Source organism: Scaptodrosophila lebanonensis, unplaced genomic scaffold (genome assembly GCF_003285725.1).
Source record: "Scaptodrosophila lebanonensis strain 11010-0011.00,11010-0021.00 unplaced genomic scaffold, SlebRS2 tig00000053-arrow-pilon, whole genome shotgun sequence".
Lineage (NCBI taxonomy): Eukaryota > Metazoa > Arthropoda > Insecta > Diptera > Drosophilidae > Scaptodrosophila > Scaptodrosophila lebanonensis.
Window position 1 is genome coordinate 11,620,079 of NW_022060548.1, and position 25,624 is coordinate 11,645,702.

At 36.8% G+C, this 25,624-nt stretch overlaps 1 protein-coding gene and 1 long non-coding RNA gene across 2 annotated transcripts in view; both read left to right on the forward strand.

Moving 5' to 3' along the window:
• Positions 1 to 7,567, forward strand: part of LOC115623396 — a 32,383-nt gene extending 24,816 nt beyond the window's left edge. The window contains exon 3 of the long non-coding RNA XR_003995406.1: positions 7,377 to 7,567. This is a non-coding gene — a long non-coding RNA (uncharacterized LOC115623396). The remainder of the gene's footprint in view (positions 1 to 7,376) is intronic.
• Positions 7,568 to 7,578: 11 nt separating this feature from the next.
• The window catches only part of LOC115623389 (5'-AMP-activated protein kinase subunit gamma-1), a 72,345-nt gene continuing 54,299 nt past the window's right edge, over positions 7,579 to 25,624 (forward strand). The window contains exons 1-4 of the mRNA XM_030517691.1: positions 7,579 to 9,451; positions 14,733 to 14,839; positions 15,875 to 16,472; positions 17,574 to 17,696. Coding sequence (XP_030373551.1) covers positions 7,616 to 9,451; positions 14,733 to 14,839; positions 15,875 to 16,472; positions 17,574 to 17,696 — 2,664 coding nt within the window. The 5' untranslated portion in view covers positions 7,579 to 7,615. The remainder of the gene's footprint in view (positions 9,452 to 14,732; positions 14,840 to 15,874; positions 16,473 to 17,573; positions 17,697 to 25,624) is intronic.

Below are 25,624 nucleotides of genomic sequence, written 5' to 3' on the forward strand. Positions count from 1 at the left end.
GACGAATAATATATTCTTAACGGGAATAAGTATCTGATGAATTATTAATAGTAGATTCGATATTTCGAGCTACTTATGTACAATTGGGTGGCACCAAAAAACAAGTTCATTTGGAGCTCATTAGACAAAACATTTTTAAATGTCGCTGGCTGAGATGTAATCCGATATTAGCAAGCAAGCGTTTAGCTGACATTATATAGAACTTGTATATATCCATACATTATATCACATTTGGCACCTTGGTCGTCACACTCTACTCCACTCCACTAGACCATCTCCCGTTCCCATTCCCATGCCGCCTATGCTGGCGAGCAGTGTTGCCAATTTGGCTTTTATTTTCCCCGTCCAATCTGGTTGTTTTTTTTTTAAAGAAACATTCAGCTTCTTTTCCGCTTTTTTTTTTTTAATTTTTCCAACATTTCTGCAAAAAAAAAATGTACATATACTGATAAGAACTGCGAAGAGTTTGTAAAATGCTGTTACAGCTATAAATTTCCATCGAAATATTTACATACAATTGGTACGAGTATGTCATGTGGAAGCGATTCAAACGATGATTTCGTTGAATTAGATAATACTATACAAGTCTTAAAAAAAAAAATATGCATTAAAATAATCATCGAGAATATTAAAAAAAAATTAAAAACGAAATTTTTCTAAGAATCATTTGTAAACGCATTTTTGTTAATTTCTGTTTGGCTGTATTTCACTCTTCTTCGTGACAAAAACAGCTACTATTTTATTTCTGAAAAGGTGGCAACACTGCTGGTGATGGTCAATAGCGGCCGGTCTCAGTCTGTTGACACAAACTGAAATCGAAACTGTAACGCGAACAATGGCGAAAATAAACGAAACGCAACGCAACGGAACGCACGTGACGCTGACGCCCGACAACGGACGTCTTACAAATGACACAGAAAACGAGTTGACCAACACAAAAAATAAAATAAAATAAAGCAAAAGCGTAAGGGAAGAAAAGAAGCAAAAATGCAAATGCGCTTGACAACAGCGCCATTTCAGACCCAAACCCCAGATAGATAGTCGCAGCCCAAGCCATATAGCCCCAGCTTCTTACAGTTGCAGCTGACTTTGTTTTATTTGATTTTTTGCTCAGCGAATGAAAAATGGCTGTACTGATGGAAAATGCCAAAACAAAATGCGCAAAGCTTACAATTTAATAATGTGCCGAGGTTTCGGGTCGAGTGTTGAGTAATTACAAATAAAGAATTGGAAATCTAATTTGAATATTGAATCATAGAAGCTTTAGAAATTGTTCCTAGTATGAGAATCAGTTTCAAACTCAAAACTGAACTTGAAATTATGCTGGATGCTGGCCTGTCACCAAAATTTTTTTTTTTCGCTTTCAATTCTGTTTTTAAGTTCAGTTATTAGTCTAATAAGGTTATCAGATAACATTCCTTGGATTATCAAGAGCTTGTATTCGTTCAACAAACACTTGTAGCTTATCGGCTATCTGACCATCTAAATCAATATTTCAAGTTGATATAATTAGAACGACCCCCTAAAAGCTGTGAATGAGCTTATCGGTTATTGGAATGGCAAAATATAATTCTGATTGATTTTAGGTGTAATGCAATTTTAAGGTTGGTTAAATTATTTCTGTTTATAAAATATTTATTAAAAAAATTATTCTTAACAGAGCACTCGATTTAGCAGCTGTGACTGAGTCTTGTGCCGATCGTTTGAAAACCAAACCAATTGTCTGCAAGTGAACAAAATATGCACGATTTTATCAGACCAATTTTCTATGTTCACGTGTGCTTAAAGCATATGTTTTTGGCAGATGCGAGGCATAGTTGGAGTCAGCAAGAAAATTGGATTTTAGCACTACAGTAACACGATTACAGTAGGCTTTAAAATTGTCTTTTTACTTGCTGCATACACCAGTTCACTTCACCTTAAATGGATTAGATTTTGTTTCAGCATTGAGCTCCAAGCATCCATTTTATAGTGATTATTGTTTCATTTGCAATTGTCGGCGTCTTTAATCAATTAGCGCATCACTAACGAGCTTAAAAGCCTACGCATGCTAATTTTTAGCATTGCTCTGTTAATTTTTACATACGCTAATAACATTTATGTATGGTTCGCATTAAGTTTACAGACCACTGTAAAAACAGGCGCACCTTCAACGTGAAGTTCTTGTGTGTTGTGTTTATGATATTTATAGTTTCTCTGAACTGCGAATATTTATTGCGAATACGTATATAAAAAACTTAGCTCTTTTAGCATTAACTGATCTTTATTGTCAGGCCCTGTCGTCTGTTCACTTTTCTTATAAATATACTTATAAAGTATCTAATTAATTGATTCCTATGATGTGCACTGCCAGTGTAAATTATTGTATATATGCATGACTCTATTCGACTATATCGTATGACAAGGAATAATTAATTGTCGTGTCTGTTGTTGTTGCTGCGCCCTCTGTTCAAGTCAATGAAAATCTACTGACATTTGGGGTCAACTCGAGTGTGCATAATGAATTAAGCAAAATAACAACCATATCATCAATAATAGGCACCAACAAAAGTCACGTGCGTCGTATGAAAACAAGTTTCTGAAAACACCACACAAAACAGCTGAAAAAAAAAGAGTGAAGCAGCTGTGCAATAGTTGGTTATCTAATATCACTAGCCAGCAATTGCAACCCACACAATACTTATATACAAATAAATATCAACAAGTGCCAAAGTCAACCTCAATTGCAATTTGTTTTTATTTATGTACTCGTATGTATGCAATATTATAAAGAATAATACGTAAGACACAATTCAATTACATGCCATACTATATAGTACTTGCACTTGGGCACACGCCCAATGCTCGAAAGCAATACACTTGGCGAAAATGTAATCGACCTATTTTTATCATCATTTGATAAATATTTTCTTTATTTATACTTACTAGAAAATCATTCATTAAGAGAAACAAATAATATCAATCAGGTTTATATAATCGACTTCTTTTTTAAAGTATACTCATATTCTGATAACAATTTTCTCTGCATTTCTACTTACTAGAAAATAATTCATTAAGAAAAACAAAAAAATTTATTTTTGTTAAATTGTTTGGCCCTAAAAAGTCTACAAAAGATATGCTATCAAAAAGTACCGCAAAAACAAACGTATTCCAGGCTAAAATTTTTCACGCTGATTTGGCAACACTTTTTTTTCCAAGTGTACAGACAAGCTTTTTTATTTTTTAAATGAAATTGAAATTGTTTGAATGTCATTTTTAATTATTGTCGCCATTTCAGCTCAATTTTCCACATACTATGCTTCGTATATATGTATTTTGTTTGATTGTGTCACAAAAGGCATTGTGCAGTTGTTTTTTCGTTTTCATTTATTTTGAATTGCGTGACTCGCATAATTATTTTTGTTGTAAAAGTGCAAGTTTGCAAACATTTCTTTGTAATGTTAATGAAAAGCGCTGTTATGTTAAGCAGCGGAATTTTAACAGCGAGGCTGTTAAACAGTTCTGTTTAAATGTTTAAATGATTTTTATTTCGCTGCGCATGCAAGCGCACTTTTTTGGATTATAATAATTATAATGGGTGGAGCATTTAGCTGTACAGTACGAGCAGTATGTGCTCGTGTTTGCAAAGAAAATATATAGACTCGAATTGCTGTTGATTTTGTCATACGATGCCACTGCAAAAGTTCAAGCACCTCTTTGGTGATAATAATAATGAGGAGAAAAGAAAATGCGAAAAACAGCTGCAATAACAACAATGCCACCAACTCGGTCAGGCATTGGAACAATCACAGACACTGACGACAACAACAACAACAACAACAGCAGCAACAATAACGACGATGACAACGACTATGTCGGCAAAGCGACGCCGACGAGTCTACTGAGTTAGCCATAAGTTAATACGAGCAACTTAACAAATTGCGGCGATTGATTTTGGTTATGCAACACATAATATTATATAATTAAATGCAGTTTGCGGAGCGTTGCAAGTGCGGCAGGAAAAACCAAAGCTACAAAAGGCATTTAAAGCATTAACATGTAATTACATCAAAGTATCTGTAAGACACAATGCACTTCAAGTCATGCCGATAGTTAAAAACTGTTAGATACATGACTCACATGCGTTAGGCGGTAGTTCGTGTACGAGCAATTAAATAAAATGCCTTGTTTTTCGTGTCGTTTGGCAGGCCGTGGTGTTTGCTTTGCTATTATTGTTGTTGTTATTATTGTTGTAACTATGATTCAAGCGTCTTCCACTGACACCCATTGTTGCTAACTGAAAACTGAAAAAAATGAGGCAGTTCGATTAGCTATGATTTCATTACTTTTTCTGCCTATCCCTTTAAAACAATTTTTGAAATAGCTCGTTAATTAAATACTAGTATTAATAAAAAAATTGGCTGATGACATAAGTAGTGAGGAAAGCAAAACAGCTCACAACAATTGTTAAGTAAAGTGCTGACAATGAAATATGTATATATGTATAATAAGCATTTCAAATGAGTTGATATTAATGGGTTAACTCATGTCTTTTATGACTCACATACTTTATCATGCGCTTAGTTTTCCGAACATCTTAGGAAGACCGCAAAATGCATTTATAAACAATGTGTGGCTGTATGTTTGTACTATGTGGATATATAATTGTTATTAATTGACGTCTATTATATCTATATATATATATAAATATATATATGTATGTATGCTTCTGCATGTGCGTCCTATTGTTTATCGTGCATTTGGTTTTCTCAATTACACAATTTGCGGTTTCTGCTCGATTTGTCGATTCGCCATTCATCAATATGCAGTGTTTATTTGGATCAGCGAACCAATAGATTTTATGTAAATAAACGAAAATTTACGAGCACGTGTGTGCAAGTCGATATGTATATATTCCTAGGCAGGGATTCTATAGCCATCAACTGATACAAAGCCCGTCCAACGTAGACCTTCGTTGTAGTGACACTCATTGGACTGAACTTGCAAATTATTGTAAGCCCAACCCATATGCATATTTCGCATTCTTTCTGCTCTGTTTCGCGGCTGTTTATTTTTTAAGCTTTTTGAATGCCTTTTCATTTTTCTGATTCTTCTACACTAAACTATGTTCTTTTCGCTCCATGCTGAAACAATTTCTTTTACAAACATAAGTACAGCCTGTGCCGAAGCTCCAATGATAACAATAGCCATCATATCAGATATGGAATATCTTTCTTTTTTCTGATTCTTCTACACTAAACTATGTTCTTTTCGCTCCATCCTGAAACAATTTCCTTTACAAACATAAGTACAGCCTGTGCCGAAGCTCCAATGATAACAATAGCTAGCATATCAGATATGGAATAACTTTCTTTTTTCTGATTCTTCTACACTCAACTATATTTTCTGTTCAATTCACTTCGTCCTGACTTCAGTCCTGAAACAACAGTCTCTTCCGAAGCTTCAACGAAAACAGCATTTAAGATAGGGAATGTCTTTCTTTTCTATAATTCTTCTACACTAAACTACAATTTCGTGTTGAAATCGCTCCGTCCTGACATCAGTTCTGAAACAATTCTCTTAATGTTTCGAGTTCCATGCAAACATAAAATACAGCCTGTTCCGAAGCTCCAACGATAACAATCGTCGGCATTTCAGATATGGATTGTCTTTCTTTTTTCCGATTCTTCTACTCTAAACTGTATTTTTTCGCTCCGTCCTGAAACAATTTGCTTTACAAACCTAAGAGACAGCCTGTTCCGAAGCTCCAACGATAACAATAGCCAGCATATCAGATATGGAATGTCTTTCTTTTTTCTGATTCTTCTTCTACTGTACACTATATATAGTATGTGCCATAAGTTGGCGCACATTGTTGGCTGAACAACGTGTTCAGTCGCATAAATACATATGTATACATATATGTAGTTGTATATACATATAAAATTAGGTATGGATGTGTGTATTTTAATGTGTTCCTACCATATGGCGAGTGGTACCAAGTTTCTTTTCTTCTCTTTGTTTTGCTTTCTTGGGCATTTGTTTTGTGTTTTGCGTTTTGTGTTTTGACGACACGGCGGGGCGTAAATAATTGAATTAGCTTTGTTAACGCTTTGTTTTTGCCTTTTCAGCATACTCTATATGTATGTATGCGGACATCTGTACACACATATAGTGTAGGAGCTGTCTATATATGCTCTCTCTATTTTGATTGCGATTGTCTTTTGTATTTGTATACGATTATTTATCGTGAACGATTTCGACTGCACAACCCGCAGGCGTCAAATATATAATAATACTGAGCATATGGGAGGCTGCTGTTTGTTGACCTTCACCTCATGCTACAGTTAATGGGGTTTATGGGAACATCTTGAGATGTTTGTGCTTGTTGTGCGGTTGGGACTTGACAGGGGCATAATGAATAAAGAATATTCAGAAAATAATGTGGACAAACTTATTTTATATGATTTATTTCTCATTACTTTAGTATATTCAGTTGGCTTTCTTAGTCATCAAAAAATGCTATTGTTTATTTGGAGATGTATGGATAGGCTTATATTTTCAACAAAATGAATGTTTATTCGGATGATGCGTTTATTAGGAAATATACCGACCAGTTTAGATTTAGAAATGCTGATGAGATGGATACCAGGAATTTGGATTAAATAAAGTCAATGAAGTCAAACGCCAATTTTGGAGATTTAGTTAAGGAGCACTATTCGAAAGGCAATAAGATGTTGGAAGACTGCTGTGTAGCAGAATAAAAAATACCTTATGTTGGGAGTGAAATTTTAATCAAGAAAACGGTTGGTATTGGTTATTAAAGCTAAGAGGAATGAAGATTGAAATATTGATAAAAATTGCCTGACAACAATAGAACTTATGGATATTTATGTAAATACTCGTATATAAGTAGGTGGATATTTCTTCATAATGGGTTAATGAAAGGGAAAACTGATAATATTTATAGTGTTTTCTCTTAAGCATTTGAAAATCCCAGTTTTTCTGATAATCCTATATTTAGAATTTAACAAATATATAAATGTAAAATGTTTAATGGTTCGGGGGAATGTAATTATTTTCCAATCTGTAAACTAGTAAACATCACTTTCTAGAGTTTTCTCTTAACCATATGAGCATCTCAGTTTTCCTGTTCAATAATCCTATATTTCGAAGTTAAAAAAATAAGATAAATGTTTTCTGTCCATATAAATTGGTTGCCAAGAATGTTTTTGGTGATTTCCACAAAAGTATAGGCTTTGATTTGTGATCTTGTTCTTCCATTCAATATGCAAAGACGCTCATATCAACAACAGACAGACAAAAAGGTGATGGCCACAAAACTTGCCGTCTAGCTCATTGATATGAACAAACACACGAAAAACCTTCTCTTACAGATACTACGAATAGGAAGCCATCCTAGCCAGCCAGCATTCGGCACAGGCATATCAATGTCGTACAAAAGAAAATATTTTGCTGCAACATCTATATAGCACTTCCATTCCGAGTGAGGAGGATAAGCGGATAAGCAACAGCAGTCGGCTGCCTGGGCGAGGGGTGTAGCAAACAATCCAAAGATAACCAAAAAAAAAAAAAAAAAAAAAGCGGAAGGAGAAGTAGAGAAAGCTGTGTCTCAATGGCCACAAATTGCGAGTATATCGATGAGAATGTGAGCAGAAGTAATCAAAAGATCAAGAGTACAAAGAACAGCACAACGACGTCAGCGATGCCAACGCACGCGGCGGAGAAGCAGGACGCTGGCAGGGAGAAGGATCCGGGTAAGGAGGTGACGGAACAGCCCGCCAGTAGTAGCAGCAATTCCCTCACCCGTGCCGCGCCTGCGTGTCTGCGGCCCAGCCTCTATCAAGGTGCGGACGATAGCTTCGAGTGCGTCTTTGAGTCCACCATGGACGATTTGGAGCAGGCGGTGCTCGATGGCTATGAGTCGGACTCGGAGGCTAGTGCCAATGATCAGGCCACGGACTCTTCAGCCTCCAGCTTGAGTTTGTGTTTGCAGGATCGCAGTGCCAACACCAACAGCAACAACAATACCACCAATGCCATTGGCAATGGCAACCACAATAATAATCACAATAATGCGGAGTCGAAATATGGGCAGAATTTGGACGAAATCTTGCTGCAAGCCTTTCATCCGCACCGCAACTCCTTTGATTTTCAAAGCAGCAGCGGCAGCAGCAGCGACGACGAGGAAGAGGATGAAGACGATGACGAGAACTTCGGCATGATGGGCAGCTTGAATTTTCCGAGCAAGTTTGCCAAATCGAGCGATGGACGCTACGATATCTATCATCAGAGACCCGCCTATATGTTGGCCCCATTCGTGGAGCGTCGCCGGCTCTCGCAATGCAAGGAGGAGGACGATGAGGACGAGGGCGACAAGTCGCCGCAGCCCCAGTTGGGTGGTGCCGCCGCCGGGGCGCCCAACTTCGAGCGAAACTCCAAAGCACCACCGCCGCGGCCACCCACGCCACAGGACGAGGCCTCCAAGGAGAAGTTCAAAGATCTGGAACGTCTGCGTCAGCAGTTTATGCATAAAATCGATCTTATCAATACGCGCAACATTGAGGAGTGCAAGGCGACACCACCGCCGCCACCACCACCGCCACCCATACCGGCCACAATATTGCCGCAAGCCCTGAAGGATCTCCTGCAGTCCAGCACAGCTGCTGCCACCCCACCACCAGCCATTGCAGCACCACCAGCAGCGGCAGCTGCACCACCCGCAGAGAAACCACCCGCTATTGTGGTCACATCCCCACCGCCTCTAACGCTAATGACTGCTCCAGCCACTGTTAGCCGCGCCACCTTGTCGCCTGTAACCACGCCCGCTACGCCCACCACGCCACCGCTGGCGCAGCTGCCACCGCTCTCGCCCACATCGCACACAGAACCGCTCATCATACGGGGAAAGTTCAAGGTGACGCGCGCCCAAGAAGTGCCCGAGCTTCGGCCGGAAGCGAAGCAACTGAGCCACATGCAGCCCAGCTCGAATTCGCAAACCATCAGTTTCCCCTCCAGCTTTGGTGGCTACTCTTCGGTGCAGGGCCTCTTCTCGCAGCGCTATGGCAGCAATCGTTTTCCCACCGCTGCGCCGCACTTCGCCAAGCAATTCTTCGACACATCGCTGGTGAAGATTCGCGGACCCACGGAGAGCAATCAATCGCTGAACAACAACAACCAAAGCCCAATCAATTGTGATACTAACAGCTTGGCCAGCAAGCCGAAGACGCCCAGCGAACGAGAGCTGGACGAGATCTGGATAAAGCGAACCACAGCGTTTGAGGCCAGTGCTTCAGCTTCTACCGATCCACAAACGCCAGTGCGTTCAGTGTCCTTGGCCAGCTCGTCGACCATGCCACGTCTGCTGCGCAATGAGAGCGCCTCGTCAGCAGCGAGTCCATCGCTTCCACTGACCGCTTCGGCATCGGTGTCCGTCTCTGTCTCCGAAGATGTAAGTTTATTTAGAAGAAATGAGTCAGCAGATGTTTCGGCATCAACCTCTTCTTCAAATTTTCAAAAAAATTATTACTTAGAGGTGAAGGAAAATATTATGCACTGCTTTTTATAGATATGTTTAGTTTGCGTATCAGAATATCAAAACTTAAAATCGTAAGTAAGTTTATTTAGAAGAAAGGGGTCACCATATGTTGAGACATCAACATTTTCTTCAAATTTAGTTAGAAGTGAAGGAAATTATTATATTAAAAGAAGTTCTTTAACAGATATGTTTAGCGCACGTATCACAATATCCAAATTAAAGTCTCTTTGTCATCTGTCTCTGTCTTTGAAAATGTAAGTTTATTTTGAAGAAATGGGTCACCAGATGTTTAAGCACCACTCTTTTTTCATGTGACTCTTTGATATTTTATTCACTATATATTACAACAAAGGTGGTCCCCAAACGTTGAGTTATCTCTATTTCCGTGAATTCTTTATTTAAATCTTACACCATTTATAAAGATCAATCCCATTTATTTAAAACAGCATTGGGCTTAATTAATTAGCAAGCAAAGTAACTTATCTGTTCCAATGTTGTAATTCTTATTAATTGGTGAAGAAATCATATTATCAGTTCTAAGACACTTCAAATACTCGTCATAAATCTAGTATTTATCGGAACAAATTTTAAACCTCATCACTTAATAGATTTAACAAATGTTCAGGATTGAAAGATTCAAGGTCCAACAAAATACTAAATAGCATCAATGACTCACTCCGCTAAACAAGAGTCGCTTTTTATTTACAAAACGATGTCAGTTCCCTACTCGAAAGCTCTATTTGTCCACCGCTTCAGGCAATTGCCCATATCTCTAGCTGCGAGTGCTTGAGGCGAACGTAACGCCGTCTCTCATTAGCTTCGTCTGGCATTTCTTTCGGAGTTTGGCGTTTTGTTTTGTTTTGTTTTTAGAGACTTCCAAATAATGTATTTATAGCTACACTCGTGGGACCACATACCCCGAAAATTGGCTGTTTTGAGTTTTTTTTCTTCTGCTACCTCTTCTCTTTCTCTTTTCTATTGAAATGTTCGAGTATTATGGGTTTCTTCTGTTTGCTCGATCGCTCGCTCACTTCCTTTCATTGCGACTTTGTTTGTTTGGACTGTCTGCAAATTTGAAACATAAACATTTGTCTTGTGGACTCGGGCTCTTTCTTCTCTGGGCCCAGAAATGGGGCCTGCGACGCACATTTTCGTCCGGTTTTACGACACCTGGTCGCGCGTTTTATCGTTGCCATTTGACTCTTATCACTAAACTGACAAATGACACAATTTGTCAACATGTTCTGCTCTCCACTCCACTTCAGTCCAGACCCAGAGCAGAATAAAAACAGAACAATAAGAGCTTCGGCAAAAATTCTTGCGCACGACTATGCCCAGACACTCGTTTTCGAATACGAATATGTACGAACACACCACTAGAGAAAAAATTTCCATATTTGCGTTTTTTCTTCTCGCTCTGCGTCGCTCTCCCTTGTTCGATGGCAAACAATGACGTCAATTTAATCAGCGCACAGTGGGAGAATTCGAACTGGTCGTGATTTAGTAGAGGGCTCGAAAATTGCACTCTTCTTTGTGATAATTCTTGTTTCAGTTGAAATGTAATTGATCATCTATAGAGAAAGCATTATTCGTAAGCTCCTCTTTTTCGAAAACGATCTCGCCAATAATATCTCATTTATCAAATAAGAAATAAGCATTGGAATAGGGTAGGTGCTGTAGGATATTCACGGCCAAGGTTTTTAACTTGGTTTTGTAACTTAAAATTGGATCCGGAAATAAACTAAACTAATAATAATTTAGAATCATCATAGTTATCATATTTTATTTAAAAACAGAAATGCCACTTAACACCAGATGTCTTACCAACTATCATTTGAGTATTTTAATAGACGAGTCTTTAAGAAATTGAAAAAGTGTGCGAATATATTTTATTATTAAGCATGATTGCTTAAGCTGTGTTTATCCCTAAAACCAAATTTTTTTTTACAATTGAAGGTGATTTAAAATTGAAATTCTTTCTAGCGTTGAACTGACTTTAATGCTCAAAGCTCTAGCCTTACAATGAACTCCCTGGACTCCCTTTGAGATTTCTTTGTAGCGATCTTTTCTTACGTGTTTTTTTTACCGTCAACTGGGGTTTACTTAGTAGTCGTATAATCTTTTGAAAATATGAAGTGGCATATAAATAATTCTCAGCAAGGCCTCTTTAGTTACTTTTCACTAGTATTTGGGTAGAATTTAACACGTTTTAAGCAACAATTATGAAGTGAAACCATTATTAACTTAGAATTATGAATTGGAAGCCACTTTTATCTGATAATTATAAATGAGAAATCACGAGTATCTGACAATTCTCGTGCAGTTATGAATTAGAAACCACTACGAGTATTCGAGGCCTGACAGAGCTCAACGAGCTAGCAGAAATTAAAAAAAAAATAACTTGCAGCCTTTATATTCTATAAGAGTTAGAGCTAAAGCTGCAGGCCGATTCGCAACATTGAAAATAATAAATAAAAAATAATAATAATAAAAAAACATAATAATAATATTATATTATAATAAAAATAAAAAACAATAAAAATTAAAATCTGTTTGAAATACCATTGCATTAAAGATACGATCAGTTAATCATTATATTATATCTGGTGCAAAAATGTGTTCACTTTGGTTATCCATTCTGCCCACTGTGCGTGGTCGCCTTCGCCTTCGACACCACCCCACCCGAAACTAAACAGAAATGCAAAACAAATGAAGCGCGGCGTGTTACGCGCCATAAATATACAAACAACTTTTGAAATACATTGTAAATATTGAAATAGGCGGCGTCCAACAGCTGATAGCAAACACTCCCCACAACGACGACGACGTTGTATCGCGGAGCAAAAAATAAAAAAAAAAAATTAAAATTAAAATAAAAGGTGAAATAAAAAATTGGCAGTTAAATCAGTCGCTCGTCGTCTACAACTCGCATATTTAACCCACTTTGCACATTTGGCCAAATTGCTTTTAACGCGTCCATTAATTCGCTTTTGTTGTATTCCACACACACACACACACACACATGTATGTATGTCTGTGTATTTGTGAGTATGTCTGAGAGTTGTTAGCTCATCCGACCGGCGGCCGCCATAGCCGCGAGCACGTGACTTGGCGAAAATAAAAAAAAACCATCGACACCATCAACCACACAACCACTCTACACACCATTTGTTGTTGCTGGCTGATGTGGTTGCTAAAAATTCACGCAAATACACACGTTTTATTTGCCTGTGCACAGATTTTGGTTTATTTCTGCCGAGCACTTGTGAAAGTTTTCAGGCCTACTATTGCAAGCGCCAGAAAAGGGCACTTTCAAATTTTATCAACAATTATCTTAATGAGAACTTAATAGGTCCAAAAAACTAATCACGAACAACGCGATACATGAATGAAAATTCTTTATTGGTTCTCTAAAGATTAGATACAAGTATTTAAGCACATAGAGTACAAGCCCGATAAGCCGAATAGTGGGATAAAACTTTAAATTAACACAAACATCTTCTTTCTAAAATGTTCTTTAGTAACAAAAGTCAAAGTTTCGTTTAAAAATCGGCTTGCGAGCTACAGTTCTATAAAGTCGGTACCATCGATAGATTTTTGAAAGCCTTATATTGATTTAAACAAATATGCTTAAAACTACAAATCTATTTTGAAACAAATTATAAGATAAAACCAGAAATATTATTATGTAGAAAATAATGTGCACAGAATTATACAATATACATATTAATATTTTGTTTCTTTAGACATTCCCCTTTAGAACCTACTTTTTGAAACAATTTGTCGAGATTCCACAGCACTGTAAAAAAATATTTTAGCCTCAACATCTTCATTTAATCGAGCACAACTGAACTTTTTAAAGGTCTTCTCTATTTTAATTATTTAATTAATTTAAGACTTTAATTATTTTAAGACTTACTTGACTTTATTTTTTATGACCTGCCATGCCATTGTTCTTCCAATTCATTGCCGCTTTATAATAATGCCAACAATCTGAGCGATATTTGCTTTTTTGCCCAAAAAATCTTTCGTCAGTTTCGAATAATATTGGGTTTTATTTTGAACAAACGCTGATGTTGGCTCAGCAGTCAAATTATTCAGCATTCAAAATTCGATTGGCCACATACTTTTTGAAGGAAATTTTGTGGACATTTCCCGAACTTGAAAGTGTTGGTATTTGGTATAAAAACGAATTTTAGAAATCATTCTAGTCGCATGAAAATTGCTTACCTCACTCAAAAGTAATACTATTTTTAATAATACCGGAAATCAGGCTTCTTCCAGGATTATTTTTAATGAAAATACAAACTTCGTTTCGGCTCTTAAAAGCTATCGGTGACGGCGGGTTTTCTATTTTTTTTTTTTTAGCGGGTTTTATAACTTCTTATATCCATTTTTTAAGCAGCTTTCTACACACTTTTAGTGGATTTTCTAGTTCGCTGTTAAATGTCGACAGTTTCCACTGTACCGTAAAATTTGGTGTTCAGATAGAATTTCCCACATGCGTTTTATTTGTAAGCGAATACACTCACCCCAGCGCAGCGCGTGCACAAACCCGAAAGGCAGAGAACCTGTTGCTTTGGCAAAAAAGAACCGCTTCTTGAAATTTTGCGTAATCATAAGTTAATTGATTAAATTCGATTAAAGATGTCGCCGCAGGATAATGCCAAGTGGGTCAATTAATTGAGGAGACGACGACAACGTTCGCCTTGTGTATTGTTTGTTACGGCATTGCAAATGGCTTTGTTGTAGTTGTGGCTGTAGTTGTGGCATTGTAGCATTCGTTCTTCTCTCCTTTTTTCTCGTCCTGAATGGCGCGGGGCACAAATTGTATTTGTAGACAATTCGGCATAATTGCAAGCAGGGCGGTGGCAACCAACAGGATAATTGTTTGGGCCACACACCCACACATACTCCTCGCACAAACTAACCAACGTATTGAGTAGCACTTGTTGGACGCCCTGGCCTGGCCAACTTGTGGGGCTTTCTTTTAGTGCGCCTTGGCAAGCGCTGCTAGACGTTGCGCCAGCATTGACCCAAATAATATATTTAAGTGAAATTCCACTAAGAAGAGGAGACACGAATACGGCCAACTAATATGCAAGAGCTGAGCAGCCCAATTGCAATATCTATAGAAATCAAAACCCCCAGTCCAAAGCAACAACAAATTCAAAAACGTCATGTACGCTTTCAGGAACAGGATGGCGTGCGAGTGCCCGGCTCAAGACCCTCCAGTGCGCCCGCAGAACCCAATGCCAAAGCAGCAAAGAAGGCCTACAAGAAGATGGAGAAGGAACAGCGGTGAGTAGCACAAGCAGCTAAATTATCTTGAGTGTCAAATCAGTGGAGAGAAAACAAATAATAGAGTGACAGAATTACAGAATTTTAAAGCAGTTTTTATCAAAAATCGGATTCCTCAATCCTATTTAAAGAAGCTATAAAGCAATTTCAAAAATATAGAAATAACAGGTTTTAATAACTAGAAATATATCCATACTACCACCTATGTTCAGATATTAATATCTGTATAGTACATTTATATCAATAGTAAATATAATTGAGCTTTTCCTCTAAATACTGTGCAACATCATTCAATTTCAAAATTTAAATGAAATATGAACAAAGCTTAAGCAGTTCTATCAATTATTTCTAGACATTAAATATCCAGTTCTTGGAAGAAAAGATTTGCCCGCCCATTGGTTAACTGCTTAATAAGCTTAAAAACTGATCATCTTGAATAAAAAGTATATATAGGAGAAGCTTAAGCTCACTTCATGCATTTGTTACATATTTCTAGTTATTAAATAGACGGTTATTATTCACATTCTCCGAAGAAAGAGTTTCACGCCCAGTTAAAAAGTTAATATTTCTATCCGCTTCGATTCAGATCTTTGTTTAGTTCACGACTAATTGATTTTATTTGTTCTATTAGCATTGGATTTCGAAATCCGCAACTGAAATTTAACAAATTAACATCTGCTTTGTTGCGGGAACTTTTTAAATGTGAATCGTAATTCGATTTTAAATCCAAATTTGAAAAACGATTTGAAATTAACTTCGGAAGCGAAAACGATTGCAATATTCTTGCGGAAAGAGGAACAAAATCTTTATAAGTTCTGAAGCGTAATCGAAGAGAATATAGAAGATAAGAAGATAAGTTTAAACTTAAATTGTTAGAATTAAGAAATAGAAATAGAATAGAGTAAAACCAAGCTCTACTTAAACGAAATCTATAAACCAATTCCACATTAAGAAGAACCCAAGAGAAACTCCCAATAATTCCTAATTTCTCTAGAAATACTTAATTATAATTCCTCTCTAAATTTTTACCAACAGGCGTCAGGAGAAGGAGCAATCACGTCGGGAGAAGGAGGCACGCAAATTGGAGCGCGAAACGGCGCGACGCATCGAACGGGAGGCGGCGAAGCTGGAGAAACTCAATCGGCACAGCGAGAAGATCTCACGCAGCACGGAGCGTGTGGCGGGCGCCAGTTCCCGTTCCGGTTCGCTAGAGCGTCGACGCAGTGGCGAAGACTCACCTGTGCTCAATCAGTCTACCGTGCATGGCATTGCGTCGCCAAATCGTCGGCCCACAATATTCGATGTGTTCCGACCGCGCGCCAAATCGGACGCGAAGCGACAGAAGGAGAAGCATCTGCTGGATCCCTCGTCGGCGGACAGCAGCGCCACCAGCAGCACATATTCCGTATCCGGCAGCGGACCAGCGCCAGGGGCAGCAACCACAACAACGGCAACCGCAAATGCGAACGCAAATGCCGCCGTAGGCCTTATGAATTCCATGAAAGTGGCAATGCAAAACTTCGGACATCGACAACATCCCGCTGTGACGATAACCAATGCCGATGGCACAGTCTCCGCCAAGAGCAAGTACAAAGATGGCAGTGCACATCCCCATCAGGGCAGTGATGCGCAGGTAAGTCGACCAAATAGAAAACTCAAATCACTTCCACTTGAAGTGGAGATGTGTGAAAGATTCTGAAAAATCTACATTGTATCTCTGAACTTCGTGAAGAATCATCACACACCATCCGCGATGTTACAAAATCAGACAAATTCACAAAGTCGAAATAAATTGCATCGCCTTCAAAATCAGGCCTGTTTCGATTTCCGATTTTAATTAAATGACGTCAAATGGAAAGTATTAGCTGTCTGCGTATCGAATTATTCCTTTTCAAAAGTTTTGCCAAAAGTAATTCGCTATATTTTTATTAAGGTCAAAATAGAGAGCTCAAATCACTTACAATTGAAGTGGAGTTGGGTGTGAACTCATCCACAATGTGCAGGATTCTGCAATCCTTTCCTTGAAATTGAAATCATCACACACCATCCGCGACACACCATTCAGGCCTTTTTCCATTAGCGATTTTGATGAAATGATGCGGAATCGAAATTGTTAGCTGTCTGCGTAGAAAATTATTCCTTTTTAAATGTTTTGCCAAAAGTAATTCGCTATATTCTCAAGCTATTGAAAATAGAAGCTCAAATCACTTCAACTTGGAGTTATGTGTGAATTCATCCACAATGTGAAAAGTTTTTAAAAACTACTTTTCAAGAAACCTTTCATATTTCAATAGTAGAGATAATTTGCAGATTTTAAATCGTTTAGTTATACTATAACATTTGTGAATATACGTAATATTTCTGAGCATACTTTTGTGCATGTTTGAAGTTTATCTTTTCAATCGCGATCGAAAACAGTGTCGAAAATATTACTATCCGTGAAATGTTGATTGAAAATATTTGACAAATGGTGAAGGCATACAAAATCCCCGATTCATACATTATTAAATAACTTAATTTTGTCTGCACATTCAAAATTAGACTCTTTGAAACTCCTACAAATGCTATTTAATTTATGAACATAACAAACATTTTTAGTATTCAACTACAGCAAGAAAATGAATATAAAATTGGAAACTTTTGAAAAAATTTACGTGAATGTGGAATGTGACAAAAAATTGGTTGCCATTACCAGCTTTTGCTAACTTCTGCTTCTTATTTTCCTCCTCTACAGTATTACCACACGGTGACGGCTGTGCGTCCGCATGCAAATCAGCGTTCGCCTATGACCAAAGTAATGGATCTGTTCCGACATCGTTCAAATTCGGCGGTCAGCGAAGCGGACAAACGCAAAGCGGTGAGTGTCTAGACTAAATATACGTGTGGGGAAAGTGCTGGTGCTTGAATGTGCTAAGTGTACTTAGTACGTGCACACACCATATAGGGATATTCAACACAGCAGTGGGTCATTGTTAACAGCGCTCTGTTATCTAACAGAGTTGACTAAACGTTGTGTTTAAAGGTGGTAGAAAAATATATATTGATATTAAAAGTTTGTCGATATCTAGTGTCTTACTATTATAGCATTTATAAATTTTTAATATTAAATTTTCGAAATAAGAAAATTGCCCATCAAATAAAACATTAAACTAAACATTTAAATGCTGCATGTGATATAAACAATCCAATTCAATTTGACTTATCCCGCCCACTATAGTCAGATAGTCTGCCAGCAAGTGTTTGTTCTTTCGTTCTTTTGCCAGCCATCTATAATTAGGTATGAGCGAATTGTGATTTTTGAATGCGATAGGCCTAACATGCACTGATTGATAAGCGGACTTATTTGTAATAACAGTATCAGACATGTTTTGCGCAATAATAATTTGGCTAATAATAGCGAGCGGCGATAATCACACCTGCAAGTACAACGACGATGTTAACAATAACAATGAACATGAGTCGTGTGCTGCATGGAATTTCTTATGAATCAATTACCACTGAATACAAAAATATTTCCACGTTTTCTTGACGTCATATCGCGTCCTTATAAATGGTAGAAAAAAAGAAACGGCAATTCAGACTCTTTAGATAACAGCGGCAGCAGCAGCAATAATAACAACAACGACAACAGGTGATCAACAGCTGTGCACTCGAAAGCTTATACTTTCTTTGGCACTCTCTCTATCGCTCTCCATCAAACTGTTGCGTTCTCCCGCTCTCACACTCACTTGCACACTGGTCTTACAATTTTTGGACTTTGCGGAAAAGTCTCACAATAACAAGAAACAGAGAGAGTAAGCGAGAGATAGTGAGCGAAAAGCAAGCATTAAGTATACGCCACATGACGCTATTACCGTTTTCTTTCTTCTTTCGCACGTTCGGCCCGTGTTTTTATTTTCAATTGCATTTCCAATTGGACAACGCCGTATGCTGAACGAACGACGCGCGCGACTCTGCGTTGTCCAATTTGATAAAAACAAAGCATAAGCAACAAAAAATTGTTCGGCTGTTTAAATTTAAACACTTGTTCTTAGCAAAAACAACGCGCAACAAATTCAGAAAAAATACGCGCGCTGCTCAGCTGCCTAAATATTTTTAATTGGTATTTTTTGTGCCTTCGTGCGTACGTCGATAAATAAAATTATGAAATGAAGCAATGAATTTATTAGTGGGTTGGTTGTCCGACTAAGCTAATTAATGTGAAGCTGTTCGCGAAATAAAAATGTTTTCGAATGTGGTGCAAGCCTAAAATGAAAAGCAGTTGATTAGCTCCAAAATTAAATGAAATATCAAATCAAGTGCACCAAAAACAACAACAAAATCAAATCCAATTAAATTAAATTAAAATAATATATAATTAGCATGTAAAGCAATCAGTTACAAAAAATGAAATCAAATTTAAAAAAATTAAATAGCATTCCAAAGTGGCAACAATTTTTTTTAAACACAATAATCAAGCCCCTGGCTTAGAATAACTTAAACTTTGGTGATTGTTTTATATTTCGGGATAAATATTATTATTAACTTTACACTTAAATATCTCGGGATACTCACCAAACATATTTGGGCGGCCTTTTGAAATTGTTTCACTTCTATTACAACTAGTAGAGGCTACAAGAACACACTCATAGATACTAGACTCGTCTACAAAAAGACAGTCGTAGTTACTAGACTTGTCTCTCTGAAAATTTGCACATTTAGTTGCCTGTTTGTTGGCGCGTTCTTTGATTTATTTCTTCCGATTAAAGTTCAAAAAGTGTCTCTTCTATGCACAAAAAGTATTATTTTAGTTAAAGTTTTGAGAGCTGGAGAAAAGAAAATTTTTGGATTACTTCTGTTTATTAAAAAAAATTTATTATTTTTCTAAATAAATTTATTTTTTATAATTAGTTTTATATTATTAATATATTTGTTTAATTCTGTTATATTTTATGATGTCTGTTAAATTATGAATTAATTCTAGTAAGTTGTCCAACAATTAGGCTTTGATAAGCAAAATCGAGGAAGTCTTAGACTCATATCTTAGCAAATAATCGCTATTGGGTTTTGGCTGCAAATTATTTTCAAAACTTTGGAACACTTTATTGGCATTTCATCATATATCTAAAATCTGATAGCGTTGGACTATAATGTAGGCTTTTACAAGCAAGCGAACAGCCAGATATCAATTCCTCTCGACTTGATAAGAAACATGTGCGATCTGATAAATAAAAATACTATGCATACTTTGTTTGTTTCTCACAACTAAGTGCGAAAATGTTTCAAATATTTTAAATACAACACGCTGCGTCTCTTTAATCTTACAACAACAACAACAACTGCCTGGCCTTAATTTAGAATCGCCGGGCAGTTCCAAAATATTTCTGTGCACCTATTTAAACATTTTTTTAAAACATTGCGCAAGGCTAGCAGCGCTGGGAATATCGTATATTGACTAAGAAGTTCACTCAATTGGCAGCAAATTTTACATCTAAATGCTAATTGCATATAACAAATGTACAAAAAACAAGACGTATATATAATCTGAACGAATTATAAGCTCTGCCCAACCCACCACAACGCCTCCTCCCACACGCTAAATTTGGCATATTTCTTCTCATGGTGCGCTTTATTTTTCAAGTTCATTGACGGCAAATGAAAATAATAACAACGTCGGCAACCTGAATGTGTGGCAAACATATACTATGAACGGGTATAAATTTTGTTGTTTTTGCTCAAAATATTAATAAATTAATTTCAATATAATCTACACTTCTATTCAATTAAATTAAAGCGCAAGCCGCTGCGCATTGAAATGAGTTTAGTTGGCGGCAAAAAGAAAGAAAACAAGATAAAAAGTTAGGCAGCACACGACTAAGTAATACTCTATGCTCAGATACCGATAATGTACTCGATCGTACAGTAGTCGATAGTTTCAAGAGCAAATGATCGTCGATACTATCGCAGTTGAAATACACGGGAATTTCTTGTTCCCTTTGTTCACAAATTAACTGGAAAATTATAAGCAAACCAGAGTTGGCAAATGCTCGATAATAGCAGTATTTCAATACCTTGTGATAAAGGTATCGATACTATCGAAGTTTAAAAGCATTCTAGTTTATTTTTTTGAGTTTTCTGGTTACTTAAATAAATTAGCAGATTAGATTTTGGTTGAAAATTCTGCAATTGGTTTGTAGGAGATGATGTTTTCGTTCCAGAAAAATTGTAAATGTTATCATATGGAAGCAGTGTTGGGAAATGTTGTCGAGTAGTGATATTTTTGAGCAGCCAAAAATTATTTGTGAGGCATTTTCGACCACCACATAAGTTGTTAATAGAGTTTATTTTGGCCAGGGAGGCTTTATCGAAGAAGTGGCCTGAGAAGAGCCTATTGCTTACATTCGAAGTGACTTCTCAAATTTTTATACACCTCCAAAAGTGTTTTCCACTTAAATTCACTTCTTTTGAACAAAGTTTTCCAAAGATGTAAAATTATGTATTATGGTAGAACGATATCGCCAAATAGAAATATATCTAAATATCGCCATTAAAATGATTATATCGATGTATTGATACCACATTCCCACACTTGTAAACCCATTCTCTTTAGCTGTTGCTTAAAGAAAAAGCACGTAACATGATTCTTTTCGGATCTGTTGCTCGAATTATAAAGACATGCGTCACCTCCTTGGCACAGAATGCTCTATTATACTAATAAGCCTCTAAATAAACGTTTTCAATTAACGGGTATTTATATTTTTACTTTGTTAGTAAACATTTAATTCCCATGATACGAGTAGTCTGATAGTTACTGATAACGTTATGGGGACAGTATTTTTCCAATTCTCGCAATAAATCAACTGAAATATCCACTTCCCTAATGGTACTACAAGAAATCTAAAACAACATCGAAGCACATCTGAGAAATGCTCTTACAGGGTTTCGTATCGAAAGCTCTTTCGGACAACCAGATCGAAGCGTTCATACAGTAAGACAAAGGGTCAGACAGACAGACAGACAGCAGACAAACAAATAGACAGGCCTGTGCTCTCAATAGCTGATCAATATACTTGTTAATATATAGGATCGGTGACGCCTTCGCATGGCTTTTGTGTGAAGGGTATGAAAAGAAAATGACAGCAAAATAAATGGCAAACATGTGATGTGTGAGTGTGCGAGTGTGTGTGTGCGTGTGCCAACTCATGCGATATTTATGAAAATTTGTTTTACAAATTTCTTGTATTCTTGCGGCATTATACATATACTTGTATTTTAAGCCATTTTTTTAGTTGCTAATTTGTTAAATGTCTAAGTGCGTTGCTTTACTTCTACTTTTTGTTTTCAATGTCTGCGCATTTAAAGTATTTATTTGAAGTGTTTGATATGAACAGTGTAGACAGCATGGTTATTTCGATGAGTGTGCGTGTGTGTAGATTAGAGCGTGATATTCTAAAATGTCCCCTGAACTGAATGAACATGATATAGAGGTGACGCGTTCTCGACTTAACAAATAGTTCACATAAGAAGAAAAGTGTGACAGAAATTAGAGCAAAAGTTAGGATACCAGTAAATAGAGCTACGAGAAATATATCTGGGCTATAGCGGTAAGCTGTACATGTAGTCTGAAGGTTGTTAGTAAATCATATGCATTCTCTTTAAAGCAACGTTCATACTTAGTTTAAAGTGTCGCGCTTTTATACTTTTCGAGATTATGGCGATCATACAGACAGACGAATGAACTGGCTTGGAAGTACAGTAAAAGAATAGTTAGTTGGTAAGCGACAAACAGTTTTAGAAAAAAATACGAGCCTTGTATAGTGGCCCTTTATAATCTGATTCAACATCGGTTAACTGTTCGTTTCTTCAATTTCGTTCCTAATTAAATACATGTCTGAATTCAAGAATTGCTGTGAAATGTGCCAAAATGTTTCGACATTTCTTGAAGCCGCACAGCTGTGGCCGAATCACATGCTCAGCTGAACATTTAAAAAAAAGAACGGACAAATTGTTAAAATTATATGTTTTAAAAAATATAATACAGGTGCGACAAAAAGTCATCCCTAGAACAATAGACATTGTCATTGAAATTTTCCATTGAGTATATAGACTGCAGTCATTGATCCCAGCATTTTGTTTAGAGGCAAATTATACGGGTATACTTATTTTATTAATGGCGTTGCCCTCCTCAAGCCCTCAACAAAGTGATAAAACAGTTCCGTAATAGCCAATAAAATGGAAATATCACGCACTTATCAAGACGGTTAGTTAACGTCCCTAACTTTTTTTTCAGAGTAATTTATCAGGCCTAAAAGTGTAAAAAAATAATTTTGAAGTGCAAGTAAAGTGCAGATAAGATAACACTTGGCGAAAATCTATACAAAGTGAAAGACAATAGAAGTGTGAATATATATATACGATATAATACAAATATTTTACCTTGAAAACAGCCTCAGACAACAAACTATGGCAGAAGTGTTGAATAAATCAATCGACACACAAATTATTCGTGTATGCAGTAACTCTGCTAGAGGTGGACAAATGCCATGATTTCTACCAAGTGCTGGTATTTGGAAAAGGCACGAATCAAGATAAAACCCTAGCCATTATTCGATAAAATATTCTCGTCCCATATCTTTCACAAAATTCCACCCATTTAAGGACAACTTTTGATTATAGCTGGCTGGAAAAAGAGAAGCAAAGCAGGGTGTTTAAAAAGTCACGGTAAAAAATAAGATGCTCAAACTTTGAAATGCAATTTTTTATAGTTTCTGGAAACGAGTTGAAACAAAGTAGAATTGGTGGGAGCTTTAGTAGCATTGTCCGCTTTATCTAATCTTGAAACTGAATAATTACTACGATTCTGATGATACTGTTGAGAAGCTAAAGGTATGCTTAACTTTTTAAAGTCTCTGTGACCGATGCTATTCTCAATGCTGTATCATATCGTAAGCAAGTCTTTGTGCCTACTTCGTACGCAGATAAGACTCGCGAATCAATTGCAACATATTGTATTATAATTTTCCTGATATAGCGCACTTCAATAGGTGTTCCATTAAAATCATTACCAATCATATGTAACTCAATCATTACCTGTTTCAAACATCTAATAATGTGCCTAAAAACTACACCAGTTTCTCTATCGGCTTACTTTTTAATACCAAAATGTTAGAGTTCCTGTATCGTAGCTTAAAAACCTATTTAGGGACACTATTTCATCTTCAGAAACATTGTTAAATAACAGTTTATCCCTTTGGAATTAGTTCACGTTGATATGCGGTGTAAAGTTTTGTTTGAGTAGCTTTACAACCCTGGACAGTATTGTGGGCGAAAATATGTAGGCAATAAAATGAAATAAACTTGTGTTGTAAAGCGATTAGTAGAGTCTACATGCGATGTTTGGTTAACGTGGGTTCACTAGTTGCCGAAATCCAGACGTTCATACAGACAGACGGACAGGTAGTCTAGATCGATCTGTCTTGTCATTCTGTTTAAGAATTATACACTCCGATATACACTTCAACCCTCCGGATACATTCTTGGCTTTGCATAAAAATCCTATGTATACCTATGTCCATATCTAAACGCTTTGTTGAGTGATTGGAAATCGTAAATGTAAGACGCCCACTTGTTGGCGACAAATGAGACAGAACGGAAGTGAAATTTTGGTGGCAGCTCTAAAAATGTTAATAACAAATGCTACACAGCAGTCGACGGATATGCCATTGTTTGTCATTTGTTATTGTTGGAACATATAGATAATATATAAAGATATATGTATATACGAGTATACAAAGAGATATGTGCCTACTATACATTTTGTTAATTAATCATTTGTCGACAACAATTGCGAGCATTCGCTGCGACACTCGCCAAAAACCGCTAAAAGCAATTGCGAATTATGGCAACACCTTTTTCCCAGAGCGGACGCCTGCAACTATAATATTTATTTCCAAACGTATACCCATACGAGTATGTATATAGTATAAGTATTTTTATTTAATTTATTTTACAACTTTGTGCACATTATTCTAAAGGTCGACCACATCACGCAGCTCAGCTGTCTCTACTGGCAATTGTTTAAACAATTTTTGTTTGTTGCCAATATGGCTATCGGCGATCTATGTAGGCCTGTATATAGCGACTGTTTTTACTAAAAGGCAGTAGAAGCGACAGACTGGTTCCAGTATGGCTACAATTTTATGTTAAAATATGATTTACACTGTTTGTTGTTGGCAATCGAATAGAATATAATGGAATAGAATGTGATTAATAAAAAAAGTTGCGATAGAGCTTTATCAAGATTGGAAAGGCTTCGTGAAAAATAGTTTTGATTTTTGGGCGTGGGTCGCAGATAGCTAGATAGAGAGAACAAAAAAAACAAAAGCTAGTTTTTTAGATACTAGACAAAAATTGACAAAACGCTCAGATGCTCTTCGAATTCGCAGCTCGATTGAATTTGAAGTACTTCTAAAATTGATTCAAAAGCGACAAAAGGAAATGTTAATAATTGCTATCATAATACTAATCTTTATTATCGCCTTTAGAAAAGGCTCCTTTTGATGTCCTACAGCATGGCCTTTAGTTTATTTCTGTAGTCGTAGGATAAAAAGAGTAAAGTATGTGTATTCTTAATCAGCATGACGTCTGTCTGGATGAACGCCTAGATTTCGGAGAGGGCTAAGCCCACATTCGCCAAACTTGGTATATAGACTCTCCTAACATCCCGGCAACACGAGTTTATTTTAGTTCTTTTTTGGAAACAAGCCAAAGTCACAGGGAGTCCAATTTATTGATCCACTATCTGTA